Source organism: Coloeus monedula, assembly GCF_965178545.1.
Source record: "Coloeus monedula genome assembly, chromosome: 2".
NCBI classification, from domain to species: domain Eukaryota; kingdom Metazoa; phylum Chordata; class Aves; order Passeriformes; family Corvidae; genus Coloeus; species Coloeus monedula.
Genome location: NC_138782.1, coordinates 17,995,958 through 18,012,696, shown reverse-complemented (window position 1 = coordinate 18,012,696; position 16,739 = coordinate 17,995,958). Strand labels below are relative to the sequence as shown.

Here is a 16,739-nt window from a genome sequence, read left to right as displayed (position 1 = left end):
CTACTACCTGCATTAATTGCCTCTGTGGAAAGGTAGCAGCAGGGTATCCTGCACCTCTGTGTTTAATGATTTTTAGAGTCAGGTATCCCTTCTCCTTCGTCCTATGTCTCCTGGGGAGATGTTTATCATCCTGGGGAGATGTTTTAATCATAGAATCATAGAATGGTTTGGGTTTGAAGGGACCTTAAAGATCATCTCGTTCCAACCCCGGCCATGGGCAGGGAGGGACACCTCCCACTAGACCAGGTTGCTCAGAGCCCCATCCAACCTGGCCTTGAACACTTCCAGGGATGGGGCATCCACAGCTTCTCTGGGCGACCAGTGCCAGTGCCTCAGCACCCTCACAGTAAAGAATTTCTGCCTCATATCTAACCTAAGCCTATTCTTAAGTTGGATCCCTTCCCCTTATCCTGTCACTACATCCTCTTGTAAAAAGCCAAGGAAGGAAGGAAGCAAGGTTTTGTAATGCTGTTGGGCAGCCGAGAGACCCAAGGCAGGCTTGAGACGGGCTCGTCAGGGGAAGAGGGGCGAGGCCGCCATGCCCGGCGCCCGCCGCGCCCCGCTCCCATTGGCTACCGCGCCCTGGGCGGCAACGAAGGGGCGGGAGAAGAGCGCTCCCCGCCGCCCGATTGGCTGGGGCGGCTGCGCCGCGCACGCCGATTGGCTGCGAGAGACGCCACTCGAGGTGTGGAGGCGTGAGGGGGAGGCCGCTGAAGGAGGCGGGAAGCGGCGGGAAGGGGCGGGCACGGGCGGCTTTGGGCTTTGCCGCAGGGAGCCAAAATTACAGCCACGCCTGAGGGGCCTTTCGTGTTTGTGCGGCAGCCACCTAAGAGCTGGGGAGCCAGGTAGGCTGCTGTGAGCCAGCCTCAAACAGCCCCCTGCGGAGAGACCTACTGAAGACGTAAATACATTTAATCCCGCCAAAAAATACCCTTCCTCACTCTCCATTTGGCACCCCCTTAAATTTTGCGGTTACGAACGCCACAGGTATGTTTTCTTGGTTGTGCCTTCAGGGTATGTCCAACTTGAGGGATAAGTTTAATTCCCAATGGCAATTAGGAGCTCAAGACTTGATTTTAATGTTACGTGGTTCAATCACAGTTCTGCTGCGTTAATTCCATTAATATTCCTTAAAAAAAAAGACACAATCACAAATTGGAGGGGAAGTTTTTTGGTAGGTCTAAATGTGTGGAGCTACAAGGACCTGACAAACAGCAACCTTTTCTGGAAAGGCTCTTTTCCCATTTTCCAAAGTTGACCGGAAAAAGAAAAATTGAAGGCTCCTTCTACTACGGGAAAAAGAAAAGCTTTATAAAATTAGAACTAAATCAAAGAACTCTACGTGGCTGTCTTAGGGCACAAGACTTAAGATAATCAGTACTGATAAAATTAATTTTCCATCGCCTGACGTACAAACTGTACTGAAACGTTTCATGTGAACAAAAGAAATGTACTAGTGCTCAAACTGACCATTTTTGTAGTTAATTTCTTCTTATTTTTTTAACAGGAACCTTTGCTTAACGAAATGAAACACAATCTGGTGTGTCAGACACCTCCCACTGTCACTGTTCATGTAAAATCGAGTGCATCCAGATCACATCAGCAAAAAAAACTTACTAGACTAAAGAGACCTGCTTTTAAAGACCATCAAGAAAATTGTGAGAAAGGGGTTCCTAGTCAGAAATATAAATGTCCAAAGGGACCATGTCTAGTTATTCAGCGTCAGGAAATGACAGCTTTCTTTAAATTATTTGGTACGTTAATAATGTGAGATATGAATGCATTGACCAAACAGAATGTTTTCTAAGCTCAGTAATTTTGAGAGTGCTTTTTATATCGAAACTAATGGCAATTCTTTATCAAAACATTTTGTTGTTCTATTTCCGTAGATAAATATTTAATGCTTAAGTTAAGGGCTACCAAACTGATGAAAAGTATCTTTTTTAAATAGCAAACCACCTTGGTTTCATTTGTAACTTTTATGATAATTTTTCTTCCTATTTTCTCTTATATTTCAACAAATACTTGTAAAACAATGTGCATCTTGTTTTACACGAGGCTTAAAAAAAGGACTCCTTGTCTCTTTAACATGTTACTTACTGTGGGAATAAACTTCTGGGGGGAGAAGTGGAATGGGAGACAATCTAAGGAGTTGGAGCATCTCTTTATTTGTGTGTCTTTCATATAAAGTTTTGTATTTATTTGCTTTAGCAAAGACGTTAAGTAATAGTGGAAGATTACAGCTGGTTTTTATTTGACCCTTAAATACAGAAGTGAATGAGAGAGTTCATGGTAGTTACGGTACATGGTCATGGACAGTGAAGCACTGACCAAAAATAAGCAAGTATTGCCCTGTAAAGGCTGCCAGGTAATCAAGGTGCAGGATCTCAGCAGTCTGTAGTTCCTCTGAAATAATGGTGTGCTATCACTTGGAAGCATATAATGCAGGAAGAAATTATGCAAATAGAAAAAAATAGTGACATATTTTTCACTTTTGCTTGATGTTAGTGAGAATGGATGGAATGCAGTCACCAGATTTCCCACCTTGCCTTTCTGGTAGTTTTTTTTTCCTTTTGCCACGTAAGTTTTTTTCACAGCTGACCTCTCCTACTGCCCTCAATTTCTCTGTTCTCTACTGGTGGCTCTAGCTTCTTTTCTTTTATTTGGTTTAATGAAAGACCATCTGTTATTTGTTTATAAATACCTTCTAACATAAACAGTTTTGGTGTTTGAAATGCTACGGCTTTCTCTTGTTACAGATGACGATCTAATCCAAGACTTCCTTTGGATGGACTGTTGCTGTGAAATTGCTGACAAGGTAAGTGTATTTCCTTCTTAGTTAACACAACATACACTGAGTGAGAAATCTGCCTTTAATTACTTGATACTTTAATGCAAATACAGAACATAATTTTTTTTCTAATGGGTTCACATGGAAGTTTCAAGAAACTTAATTCATGCTTTCCTCATTGTTAAAAATGATGAAAATATCTTGGTGCCAGATAAATATGTGAATCAATTTAGGAAATACTATACCTAAATAACACATTCATACCTCATTTTACATTTTAAAACAGTATCTCTTGGCAATGACTTTCGTTTATTTCAAGAGAGCTAACTTCACACCAAGTGAGCATACCAGAATCAATTTCTTTGTTGCTCTGTAAGTACTTTAAAATTATCTGGTTTTATTAGAATAAACTTTGCATTATTTCTTTATGACACTGATAATTATGATATGTGATGAGACTTCCTTGAGGTAGTATCTAAACAACCTGATCTAGGGGATGGCATCCCTCGGGATGGCAGGGGGGCTGGAACTAGGTGGTCTTTAAAGTCCATTCCAACCCAAACCATTCTGTGGTTCTATGATAATCTACATACTATGAATAAATAATGCAAATTCATCATTTTTCCTGTGATGGAACAAGCTTGAGCAGCGGACAGGGGATGCTTGCATTGGTGTAGTGATACACAGAGTGGCATTCTGCCTACCAAACTCAATCTGGGAGCTTTTTAAGCATTATGAGAAATATATGCAGGACAATACATAGCAACATACCTGTGGCTCACAGGTGCTCTTACAGACCCTATTTCATATCTTTGCCAGCCTTTAAGTCATTTGTACCAAAACATTTCAAGCATGATAGGCACCTCAGGAATATCTTTTTATTAAAGTTTCTGTCAACATGATTTAAATCGACTGTAAAAACATTGCTAGAGAATTTCTGAGAACTTTTTTGAACAGTTGTAAAATGCCTATACTTTAAAACAGTGGTGGAATCAGTAATCCATCTTTACCAGGCCTACGTAATCCCTCTGTATTTGGCTATACCTACAGAGGGTTCTGCATTTTCTTTCACAGTGTTATGGTGCTACGGTCCTATTTTTTGGTAGTATCACTTCTCAGGTGCTCTAATTTGCACACTAATGCAGGGGCAAAGGTGGCTGTTCCTTCTGCTGTCACTGGTACTGTGGGTGGCCTCCACAGAGCATGGAGGAGGGAGCCCTCTGACTCCAATGAAGGGGAAAAAGCCAGGCCAGAACAGTGAAAGGGGACAAAGGGTCTGGTGAGACTGGAACTAGAGAGAATACTGGGGTCAGGAAAAAGCGAGGAAACTGGGGAGGAGACTAAAAGTCTTAATTTTTTTAAGTGTGATTGTCAGGAGTTTACTATCAGGTGGATCCAGAGGAAGTAAATATTTTCCTGTTGTCTGAGAAAACAATCCAAAACTAAAAGTAATAGATAGTGAAGGAAGGGAGGAATAGAGACATTAAAAAAAGTCATTTAAGGTTTTCACTTATAACTGAAGGTAGACCTGTATTTAGTTGTTTGCTCCTAATTTAATATGAGCAATGTAATTTTCCAAGAATAGCTAAAATCCATAAAGTAAAAAATGTAAAGATTAAGATTTCATGGGATAGTTTTAAAGAATCAATGAGAAACTGTTCATTTTAGTTCTAAGGTTTCTTGCCAGCTTGGAGCAAGATGTCAGGATATGTTAGTTCTTGCTTATCTACCAATTTAGGAAACTCTAGGGTAAAGCAATTTTTATAAAAGCTTGGGTTTTTTACCCAAAGGATGCACATGGAACTAATTAAGAAAATACTGTATTCCAGAGAGAAGGCTGTATTTTGTTAGTGTTTTTTCCTCACAATACTAGAAAAAAGAACCACTGCATTATGTCTGTTATTTTATATTAGAAATCATTCTAATATAGTAGTTTAAGATTTAAAAATATTTACAAACATAAACATATATATATTTGAAGGTATCTGGCAAACACAGTTGAAGAAGACAATGAAGAAGCAAAGTATGACATTTTCCCATGGGCTTTGGGCAAGGCCTGGAGAAAGCTCTTCCCTGATTTCTTAAAGTTAAGAGATCAGCTGTGGAGTAGAATTGACTACAGGGCTATTGTAAGCAGACGCTGCTGTGAAGAGGTAGGGAGGTAGATTTAATATTGTAGATGCTGAAATCTCAACAATTAACACCAGCTAGCAATTTAGCTCTGTACAAGTTCTTCCCTAAAGTAAACAGACAATCCATGGGAAAGAAAAGATGCTGCTAGAATGTAATGGTCCATTTATCCTCCATGATATTTCTTCCTTCTCCATTTAAAATACATTGTTTGAAACCATGTTTTTTAAGTAAAGTAGAATATTTTATATTGCACTACTGTTAAAAGTATGTTTCTATTGGCTAGAATCTGTTTTATGCAAATAATTTTTATTTAAAATCTACTTTGATTTGTTTCACTTCATCCACTTCAGAAATAATTTTGCGTGCTTTACAATTTATAAGGAAAAGATTCCTCATTTTTCCTCATTTCTCACTTTTCAGGTGAAATGTGTATCTGGAAAAGCCCATGTCATGTTCTAAGTTAATAATGTTTACTTCCAGATGGTGGAAAAGAAAAACTCTTTTACTCTAGAGGCCCATTTCTGGGGATGGGATTAGATGCTATGGGAAAAGCACAAGGAACAAGATGAGTGCAGGATGCTTTTCTTTGCATACCCTCCCAGCTTCCCACTGGTATGCAACTTCCCACTCCCATTATTTCCCTGATGATGAACACTGTTGGCTGATGTTTAGTAGCTGGCCAAAGACACTATCTTGTGTCCAACATACCAAGCACAAGCTCGTGTTTGTGATGACTCTTGTGAACATACAGGGCTGCGAGCTGGGATGTTTCCACACCTGACTGGTGCCAGGATTACTTACTCCTGCCAAAGGGAGCAAACTTTGTAGTGGGATAGTATGAGACAGATAAGAGATGATGCCCATTTCAGCTACATTAATTCCCTGCCATACACTAATTGGATCTCTTGTTTTCAGCTGTATGTTTTCTCATTATTCTTCCACTTCCTGATCCCATGGCTGTTCCCATAGGTGATGGCTATTGCTCCCACACATTACATATGGCAGCGAGAGCGCTCTGTGCACCACAGCGGAGCTCTGAGGAATTACGATGATGAAGTCCAGCTGCCCCGAGGCCCCAGTGCTACTCCTACCGACTGCCTGCTCTGTGGTAAGAAAGGCAGATTTGTACGACTCGGATTATCATCTTCCTCCTCATCTACTGACACCTTGGAGATGATGGAATTACATTCATCCCAGAAATCAAAGGACATCTTCTCAGCTGAAAAAATGTTCATCGACTCTCCTTCTTATAAAGCCCAAGGTATGGTTTAATATTGCAAATAATTTTCCATTAGTTTATATATGGGGCCATGTACACCCTACAAGTGCTGCAGGGACTGCTCTGTCCCTCCCTATTACACATGCAGTGACCTTGGCAGAACTGTGCTTTTACTCTCATTGATTCGTTTTCATATATTGTATCTTGACTTCCTGGAAGCACCAACTGCTTTACATTGAGTCTCTTCACATTACCTTCATCTACTACAGTAGATTTTGGGTTACATTCCAGTCTATTTAGGCATTTATTACTATTCTTGCATTATAAATGAAATTGAGAGTCCTGTCTGGAACAGTAAAAATACCACTGTGTGTTAAGTGAGTTAAAGTGCTCTTGCTGTGAGCATGTTTTGAGAAATGGCAGGATGCTCAGCTGTGGTATGAGTTTGGACATAGAGGAAAATGGGAATTGTGATTTAACCTAAGTGTATCTCATTTGCTGACAATATATACAACTGTTGTAATACTGGTATATGAGTAGAAAACAAGAGTTTATGTGAAAATTGTTTATATAATTGTATCTCTGCCCATTAAACTACTCAAAATAGCATCCTCAGCCTTTGTATTAGAGGCCTCTGTTACATACAGCAGCTATGGGGCAAAACCATTATTAAATTTATTACTAAAAGTGAAACACACTTGTGATGCAAACTTCCTGGGGCATCTATATAAGGCCTCAGCTCTGCAAGGATACTCTCATGTACTTAACCAGTGCGGAGTTCCTAGTATACTTATTTAATACAAGGGTAGTTATAGCTCTGTATGTTTTCTTTGCGTATGTTCTCATTAACATCCAAATTTTCACTATTATAGTAGGATTGTTACTGCTTTTGACAGCTTTAATACAACTGTGATTCTCAAGAGATCCCTCAACTTTGAAAAATTTGGCATTTGAATATTTCCTGAGATACAAAACAAGTCAGGTGTTTACAAAACATAACTTAAAAATTTAATGTGTTAAACATTACCACTTCCTCAGGTGAGACCCAAAATGACTTAAAATTGTTTTTACTTGAGAGATCTTGCTTCTTGTCTCTGACAAGGGTCAGAAAAAACTGTTTTCTCCAACTGTTTGAGAATACTTGATATAAAGCAAAGTTCACAAATAACCATGCAACTTGCAGCATGAGTGCTGGAAGGGAAGCAAAGCTGTGCCTGTCAACTATTTCGATCTTGAAATAAGCACAGCTTTATCAAGTGAAGACATTCAGTGAACTTCAGAATCTCGTAAAGTTATGCTTTAAGAACATTGTTCTTAAAGAAACCTATAGTAACCAGTTGGAAGCCAGCAAAGTACTCATTTCAAAGGGCAGCCTTTGATCCCGCAAGGTCTTACTACACTTTTTTTCTTATTTTTTCTGGTAGACTGTCAGAGCCTGTCCAGCAAAAGGCAACCATGTAGCACCCTGAACCAAGATAAATCCATGGACTGGTTTACAAGCAATGGAGAATGAAATACACCTGATAAGACAGAAGCAGATACTGTGACTTGCAGAACAATCTGGGCTGCATCACACCACCAGATGTGATGATACACTTAAAATTTCTCCCTTTACATAGTGGGGTAATGATTGGTGTTTTAAACTTGATGCAAGGTAGATATCAGAGCAGTCGTTACTTAAAAGTTACACAACTTGCAAAATGTAGCATCTACTTTGTAATGTTTTATTTTATTCTGATACAATATTCAAATTAGCAGCTAGGGAGGCAGCAGCATCAAGAAAGCAGTGGTCGAAACTTTCTCAGCTTGGTAAGGAATGCTAATTAAAAAACAAAAAGTTACTACTTTAGCATTTCAATATACAAGGATTATTTTATTATAAGTTTTATGATTTCATGATATAGGAACATATCAAATGCTAGTACAAAAAAAAAAGTATTTTTTTTTAAAAATAAAAATACCACAAAACATTCAAGATAAACATTTTCCAAGTGTCTCACCTGAATGAGCTTCCTGACAGTGGGATGGTCGGGCAATGTAAGGCACTGAGTGGTTTGTTGCAGCAGCATCACAAAGTGATTCTGTGAGAAGGACATTTTTTTTTTTTACTTCGTTCCCACAACTTTAAGACCTACACGGAGACTAGAGTTGACAATGTGCATGGAATATTTTTCTCTGACATATTTTCTTTTTTTTGTTGTCACCTATCAGTATATTCAGAACTCTTTGCTCTAGTATGCATTTTACAGATCTGTACTGTATACATATTTACATCTGTCATATAAATATATATATGGCATCATTTTTGGATTTGCCAGAACAGCATAATTTTAAAACAGAGCATGCTGGCACCATTTCTCCTAAAGAATCCTTAAGTCCATCAGCATACTCAAAAGCAGCTATAGGATGAGTATAAAGAACTGAATTTTATTAAAAACCAAAAATTTGAAAACAGTAGTAGAAGGGCAGTCATTCTTTATTGCAGATTGCAATTTATTTTCTATTTAGCCCAGATTTTTAATAAGATATTTAAACTTAAATAACAATTAATAGTCTTTTTTAAACCTGACAAGGTCTAGGGCTGTCCAAAACCTTGCCTATTCTCAGCTGACCTAAGAAAAAATACTGCCTCTTCCTATACCAGATTATCAAAGTGCAGTAATAGGGTATCTCAGTAGCAGTAAAGTTCTTACCATTGTATTTGCTTTCTTTAAGAACTGCTTGATCCTGAATATGGATTTCTTCGTACTCATTTTGAGGGGGTTCTTCAATATTTTCTTGAGTTTCCACCATTTGGCTTGATTTGCAATGCTTGATTTTAGCAGGGAGTACTGACCAGCTTCTGTGAGTTACCTCAATTATCCTTTCACACAAGAAAGGAAGCTTGCAGCTCCGAATTCTGTCTAAAAGGTCAATAACCTGTGTGATGCTTTTGAAGAAATGCAAAGGATAAAGGAGCACTTTGAAGACTCAAATCACACAGTCTCAGTTATACTGACTTTAGCACATTCTTTACCTTTGAGGTTATGCAAGTCCTTCAGTTTTAGGATAAAGGAGCAACCTGACTACTGCACTGGAGAACAGGGCAGTTACTTTGAGGATGTCATGAAATGCAAACTTTGGGAATGAGAACATTCCCCAAGCACACACCAAAGGATTTGGCCAAGTGTAATTTATACTGAGTGTGACTCCTCAAAAAAAGTTACATGGGGAAAAAACCCAACTTTGTTAACCATTTCATTAATGCTGGATGTGTATTTCAGAAGATGCTTGGTTTTGTACCAAGGCCAGGTAATGCCTGAATAAAGGTGCCAGAAGTAAATACTTACTTTGCTAAGTACACAGCACACACCCCACCTTGCTTCAGGCTTGGGTATACAACAGGCAGAGCACACTGAGGGTTCAGCATATCCAGAACTACCTGCAAGAGAAAGACAACGTTTACTGGGAAAACATATGTACATCTATCAATGTAACATACAACAATGCTTGGGGGAAAATAAAGGTTATGGAAAAGAGATGCATACAACAGCAGCATGTAATCATCAACCAGTTTAATATACTCCCTCTCAAAACCTGAGGTGCACACTTACACAAAATGAAGTCCTCTCTACTTCCAAATTAACTTCTATTAAACAGCAAGTAGCATTTGACCAACTAGGTAGGTTACTAGGAAGTTAAACCTCCTAGTAATTAAATCCCATAATCCTAACAGTAATAAAAACTTTTAGTAAATGTAGTCTTCTAACACACTTGAATGTCTATCTCTCAAATATGAAAAAAAGATTGTTCAAACACATAAAAAGAGCATATTATGGTCTCAATGTCAAACCTGCTGTTTGTTTCAAGATAAAAAAAAATTTCTGTCTTTGGCACTTTATCCATCTTCTGCTAGGAAGCTATTCAGATTGTAAAAAAACAGGATAAGCAATACCTGATCCTTCCTGCAGGACTGTTACTTAAAACGTTTGTTGAAAGGCTATTTTTGTGCTATGTATTATATTTCTTCGCTTGCACCATTTAAAAAATTGCTATTTGTTTAAAGCATTTAGTAACTAAGTAGTTGTAAGTAGTTTGTCTGCTTTACAGGGAAGAGTGGTTGACATCCAGCTATTTTCCCCAGCATGTCTTCTTTTAGGAAATTCGGATACAAAGAAGCAGGACAGGAGAGCCAGCAATAGCATTGTTTAATTATGGTGTAGTTACATTGTGCATTCTATATAGCTGATAGCAGTGTGGTCACATAGTTACATTTTTAATAAGGTTATGTAGTCTTCTGAAATTTCATGCTTGAAATACGTACCTCATAGTTATAAAAATATCCGGTTCTCAAAAATACAAAAAAGTGAGTTGGTCTTTGCTTACAAGACAGCAGTGATTAATTGTAATATTTCTATAGCATGGCTTTATCACTCTTTCATTTGAGAGCCTGTAACTGAAGCCTTGAAAATATTTGTATCTGACAAAAAAATTACAATGTTTCTTTCACTGAGGAGGACCTGATTGTTATTTCTCATGTTACACTAGATACGGGAATCCTGTTGTGGGTATGAGCTCTGGAGGTTTTATTTATGGAGAAAAGACACATGTCAAAGAGGGGAATTGTCTGGATTTACTCACTGCATCAAGTGTTACAGATTTCATATCTGCAGCAGCTGTTGAAATGTCTTTAAGAATGAACTCCACGTTATCTGGCCACTCATCCATGTGTCCTATTTCCCATGCAGAACGCCAGTGCCTGTAATTCTTCTTAGCTAAACTATGATGATCATCTCTGATTTCGTAACTTAGAACACGACCTTTGGGCCCAACTGAAAAACAAAAGACACTCCACTCACCACTTGACACTGCTGTTATAAAGACTTGAGAAACACAAACAAACAAAAAACCAAAAAGCATAGCCTATAACATAAGTACACCTTTCCATCTCCACTTAAGGAAATGATCACATATGAAACAGTGACAATCTATGTTTTCTTTATGTTTAAAACAAACACGTGCAGAAAAAGTGCCGTGTTAGTTCTTTCACAGACAGAAATCCATCAACGCACAGATGAAATAAAGTGTAGTTACAGTAGTACAGACTGTTCCTGAGATGCTCTCCTGATGTTGCTCCTGCAGCAAAAGACAAGTAGAGCATTTGTGGCCCCAGATCCTTCTGCTAGAGCAACAAGAGGTACCAGATGAGAATGCTGCACCAATGCTCACAGGCTAAGAAAACCCCCAGACCTGCTCACTGATGTCAGCCCCACAGACAAGTTTTCTGGTGTACTCTTTGATTTACACAGGTTTGTGTAATTTTCCTGTTATTGTCTGCAACAGTAATAAATTATTAAGTCTGAAGTTACTATTCTGAAATTTACCAGTGTACAATGTTTCTCATAAAGGAAGTATTTCTAGGCTGTCCAGGCAGACAGCAGGGTGTGCACTGCTGTATTATTCTGTATTTGTATTACTCCAATTCCTCAAGTCTGTCCCACCGCTCACTTTTCTCTCCTTGCTGATGTGGAATGGGTGCAGGCAGCTTTCAGGAAGCAGCAGCTCCCTGGATCAGGTTCTGTGCCTTTCTAAGCCATTTCAGTTTGAAGTCACCAGGCTCGTTTCCTCACCTATGTGATCCCACTGCAAATCCATTCAGCTAACTGAATAAAAGAAGGGATGATCAGACAAAGGCCAAAAACACCTTATAAGAATGGGAAGGTTTCAGCATGTTGCCTTTGATCACCTGAAAACAGTTGTAGAGTCACAGTGCCAACTCTTTATTACTTCAGATTATCAGTTTAGACACATCAGAAAAATAAAATTCTTCTCACTAGGGGGTCAGTCTTACCCCCACTCATTCAAAGTAATTCCTACTTTTTGAAACTGCTTTTTTTTTAAAAATAAGAACAAGGTGAAATATCTAGACAAAACTTCATTACTGTGAAGCTACAGTATGTCAAGTTTGCATACATTGTATTTTCCAGTTCTCAAAGATCTTAAAGGCATGGCAAATGCCATTCTCTTAACCTTATCCTGTTGCATGTCAGTAGTTTCTAGGAATGATTAAAGAAATAATGGAAAAGAAAACATGAAATGAGTAATAATTAAGAAAAGAGATGAATGAAATCTGTTAAATCAATGAGAATTTTGGAAATTAAATAACTCCGTGGACATTGGTAAGGCGTCCACTAGACTTGAATTCCAGCATTTACCCATGTAGCAGCTGTTTTCCTTGTTGGGTATCACTGGTGTGTATTTAATGGCGGAAAGGCAGCCACCATTAGGAAACAGCAAAACAAATCTATTCATTTCTGTGTCAGCACCAAAGTGTGTTCAGCTGTGGCTAAAACTGTCTGTATTTGGTGCCGATTTAAATTCAACACATTTGAAAACAACAATGCAATTTCATACCTTTTTCCCACTCCTCAAAACAGAACTGATGTGGCACACAACAACTGCATTCTTCCCATGGATAGGGTTAACACAAGCCTGGTAATGCCAATGATTTTGCCAACTTGGCCCATTTACAGCTAAATTAAAGTCATTAGAAAAAAAACTGTTGGACAAGACTGAAAAATGAGAGGAATAATTGGCAAGTTCAGGTGTGCTTGTATGAAATGGCCACAGTAGACTGAATATCTAAGGCAGGAAAATCAGTTGCTGCATTTAGCAAGAGCTAACTTTTGCCTTAGCCAGTAGCAGGCATTCTATCTCTTTGTTTCGGGTCTGCATGTAGGGCAAGATGGGGAAAGCTAATGACTCTTACTTTCCCTCTCTCTAAATGGAAAGAGAAGTGCTGATGTTTATCTTCTGCTTCGTCAGCTTCTAGCTCCTACAGCAGCAATGGTTGCTTTGAGGATAATCCCATGCTAGCTTCAAATCCCAATGGAACTAAAAAACCCCAAAAAGTAGTTTATTTCAGAAAGATGATCAGAAGAAACCAAGGAATAGCAGTAGGGGGCAGAAAGAGGGAGAAGGAGCAGAGGTGCAAGGGCTGACCTTGCAACTTGGGCCCAACATATCAAGACCAGGTGCGCTGAGTGATCTTGGGGCAGTGTTTAATGGCTGATCAAAGACAAGCATCTTCAACCAGATCAGTGTGCCAGGTGTGGGTTACAGGTAAAACAAGGACTAAGAAGAACAAACTGCTCTGTTCATCCTGGAAAAGGACCCTCCAGGTTCCCCTTGCTGCTGCTTACATGCCCTCACCAATTTTAAGTTCCTGATAGATCTCAGCACTCTATCCTGTACCATTCCTAGTTCCTCAGCAGTTGGATCTAGCACCCCAGAGCATGGTTGGATCAATGGCTCTGGTAATGCACTTGCTGTACACTGAATTTCTTCAGAAAACTCACACTTCTAAAAGGCCTTGTACTGTTACCCTGGAGCAGATGCCAAGGGACAGTAGGTATCCGGCACAGCTCCACAGGAGAGTAAGAACTAGTTCTAACGCTATTCAGTGGTCTTGAACAAAAAGAGCAGCTTCTTTGCTGAGTTTGGCTCCCTCACATCACCTCCCACAGACACGTGGCTGGCTCTAAGTGGGAACAGAAATGCTCTGTTTTGAATTGCTGGAGGGAACTGAGCAAATCCACAAAGGGAGATCAAACTATAAACATTTTAGAGACAGCATAGTCTACAATGTGGTCTTAATGATCACTGGGATGTAGTAAAAAAAGAAATGCTAGTTTCACTGAAGCTCAGGTACAGTTACTCTGACAGTGGGATGCCCTCAAACACTGACTTTGAACATGTCTTCAGGACATGCAACTTGTGCTTTTCTGCTCTATAAATCAAGATGAGCAGTGATTAAGTTATTGTCTTTACCCTCCCAAGTCCTTTAATACTGCAAACAATGGTAACAGGTTTGTTTCCTTTTCTTAAGGAATTTGTTCTACCAGGAGTCCATAAATCAGATTATTCTGAAGTATGGTCCATTTACTGGATGCCTACAAACAAGATGAGTTTTAAGGGTGGTTTCACTCTCACTCACATGGCTGAGTGCAAAGGCTCTCTATCTTTCAGGGCATGGAGACCTTGATCAAATGAGGCTGGCTGTAACATGATAAACAACAGTGCGTATCCTCATAAGCATTTTCACTGGTACCCAGCAACTGGATTATTCATGTGATGCATCAAGATGAGGAAAAAACAAACTGAGAAAAGCAAGAGATTGGACAGAGAGCCAAGTAGTGTTAAGCAAAAGCCAACAATAACAATGACTGAAACTCGGCTTTCTGCGGGGCCTTCGGTAATGTCATAGGTTAGCAAGCATAGTCCCGGAAGGGATGTCCTTGCTAAGGGGTGCTTACAGTTTCCTCTGGGAACTGATAGAACCTATCAGCTGGCCAGTTTGAATATGGACAATTCTTTAAGCCACTTAAAGTTGTGACCACCTCTGTGATCCACATTTAAGAATAGGCAAACTCCCCCTCCAAGCTCTCTCTCGTTTCCGGCGCTGGCACAGGTGGCTGCAGGCCCCGTGTGGGGGCCAGCGGGCCCGGCCAGGCCCTGCTTGGGCCAGGCCGGGCCGGGCCACGGCCATCCTGGAGCCATGGACCTGTTCCAGCCGTGGAACCCCCCCACTGCCTTGCCGTGGGCAGCCGGAGCGGCTCGGCTCTCCCCCCTCTCCACTGCGATAAGAAAAATTCAACATTCCAGCTGCAAAGCTGCAAGGCCGAGGTGAGATTAACCCTTTTACTGCTGTGAAGAGCTGAAAACCTGAGGGAAGAGAGAGAGGAGATGCTTAAAGCTGAAATTCTGTTGTGAAGCTGTGATATATCAGAGTATCCTGTTGTAATTTCATGAAGATATGGGGGGTGGAGTGTTCAACTCGTAAGCAAAAGCACCTGCGCTGAGATAGGCAGATGCTGACACAGCTGTAATTTCATGAGAAGTTTGGACAGGGAGAGATGAACCAGATGAGGACTTTTGCTCCAAACGGGAAAGGAGAAAACCTCAGTCCCTAGAGATGAACCAGATGAGGACTTTTGCTCCAAACGGGAAAGGAGAAAACCTCAGTACCTAGAGAGCTCCCAGAGATAGTCTTAACGATGAAGATGATGAAGACCCTTTGCTCCCAGGGAAGGAGAAGGGCCTCTGTTTTTGTTTCTGAATGGCTCAACCTTAAAATTGTACCCCAAGAAACTTCAAGAGTGGACCCTCGAAAGCAGTTGCGGGAAAAGCTGCAAGTCGGGGGAAAGGACTCACACGCAGGCAGAGAGACTCCTCTTCCTAAATGGACTGAACAATATTTGGAAGTGGGCGGCTGTCTCGTTGTGATAATGTTTTCATAGCATGAGCAAGAAGAGACTTCTCTTTCTAAATGGACTAAACAAGGTTATTATGGCAGTGGTAAACAGACTGAACATCTTAAGGGTTGTTTTTCACATTGTCAGTGGGAGAAGGGAGGAAGGTGGGGGGAGGAGGAGAGTTCTGAAGGTGGTATAATTTTTTTTCCTTCCCTCTTTTAGGTCTGTTAATAAACTTTATATTCTTTCAAGTTTGGTGCCTGCTTTGCATTTCTCCTAATTCTTATCTCACAGCAGATAAACAGTAATGAGTATTTTGGACCAAACCACTACATTTACACTACGGCCCTCTAAGCACAGTCAAAGTGGTTTGCAGTCCCTGTGCTGACATAACTCTCCTTCAAGTCAACAAACTACACATGAACATGTGGACTGCAGCAAAGCTTTTATGAGCTGAGTACTAAGGACTACGACAACCGTAAGTATCTGAGCAAAAAAAAAAAGCAAGCTGTGATAAGGAAATAAATAATGTGTTTTCTAAAGCCAAGTTCTCACCTGCTCTTGACAGAAACAAGCTCAAAGCACCAGACCCGCTGCCCGTTTCCAACACGGTGTCTCCCGGGTGGATATCCGTCATCGTTAATATAGCGCTTATGTCCTACGAGCGAGAAAAACACGGCACGTTACTATTCGCGAAAAATTAAAGGCGAGATTCGGCCAGCGACCTCCCAGTCACCAGCCGGTACCTTGGGGTAGGAGATGGTGGGTCCCCGAGGCATGAGCAGCACGTACTCCTCCAGCGAAGGCCGCCTCAGCAGCAGCCGCGTCCCACCCGACGTGCGCAGCACCTGCCCGGGCAGCTGCCCGATGATGTCGCGGTGGGGCAGGACACCGCCGGGGCTACTCAGCACCGCCTCCGCCGCCAGCCGGCACAGCAGCTTCAGCGTCGTGTTGTGCTTCCTCCGCACCTCCGCCAGCGCCAGCTCCCCAGCGCGGAAAGAGCCGGGACGCGGAGACACCGCCTCAACCAGCGCTTGACGAGGGGCGGCCACCTCCACCTCCTCCTCCTCCTCCTCAGGGGGAGCCTGAGGCGGCGCTGCCGCGCACCGCGCCACCGCCGCCGCTTCCTCGGGCGGCAGCAGCCGCCTCACCCGCTCCAGCGGCGACAGCGATGTCCCCCATGCCCGCCTCCGGGGCTTCCCGTCGGCAGGAAAAGAAGAAGAGGAGGAGGAGGAGGAGGAGGAGGAGGAGGAGGAGGAGGCGGCAGCCCGCCGCAGCGCGCGCCAGGCCCTCATGGAGCAGCCGGAGGCGCGAAGAGGGGAGGGGCGCGGCTCGCGCTCTCCAACGGTCGCCCCGCGCGCCT

At 41.3% G+C, this 16,739-nt stretch overlaps 2 protein-coding genes across 2 annotated transcripts; one reads left to right on the top strand and one right to left on the bottom strand.

Annotated features, from left to right (window-relative positions):
• Window positions 1-1,525: 1,525 nt before the first annotated feature.
• Window positions 1,526-7,656, top strand: SPDYA (speedy/RINGO cell cycle regulator family member A; the record flags this gene model as incomplete). The annotated part of the gene is made up of 6 exons (XM_082303439.1): window positions 1,526-1,754; window positions 2,760-2,818; window positions 3,078-3,163; window positions 5,436-5,490; window positions 5,894-6,185; window positions 7,568-7,656. 6 exons carry the CDS (start codon window positions 1,526-1,528, stop codon window positions 7,654-7,656), a joined length of 810 nt encoding a protein of 269 aa, XP_082159565.1.
• A 197-nt stretch (window positions 7,657-7,853) lies between these two features.
• On the bottom strand, window positions 7,854-16,714 carry TRMT61B (tRNA methyltransferase 61B). Its single transcript, XM_082302563.1, has 7 exons — window positions 16,123-16,714; window positions 15,932-16,034; window positions 10,764-10,954; window positions 9,473-9,564; window positions 8,837-9,072; window positions 8,144-8,224; window positions 7,854-7,962 (listed from the first exon to the last, which is right to left on the bottom strand). Exons 1-7 carry the CDS (start codon window positions 16,669-16,671, stop codon window positions 7,919-7,921), a joined length of 1,296 nt encoding a protein of 431 aa, XP_082158689.1. The 5' UTR covers window positions 16,672-16,714; the 3' UTR covers window positions 7,854-7,918.
• Between the last annotated feature and the right edge of the window lie 25 nt (window positions 16,715-16,739).

Bases quoted from the DNA above. Each gene is read 5' to 3' on its own strand.
- TRMT61B (XM_082302563.1), bottom strand. From the start codon at position 16,671: ATGAGGGCCTGGCGCGCGCTGCGGCGGGCTGCCGCCTCCTCCTCCTCC. The intron at 9,565-10,763 runs GTGAGTAAATCC...TTTCTCTTGCAG, and splicing joins AATCTGTAACACTTGATGCA to GTAGTTCTGGATATGCTGAA. The intron at 9,073-9,472 runs GTAAGTATTTAC...TTTCTTCAAAAG, and splicing joins TGTGCTGTGTACTTAGCAAA to CATCACACAGGTTATTGACC.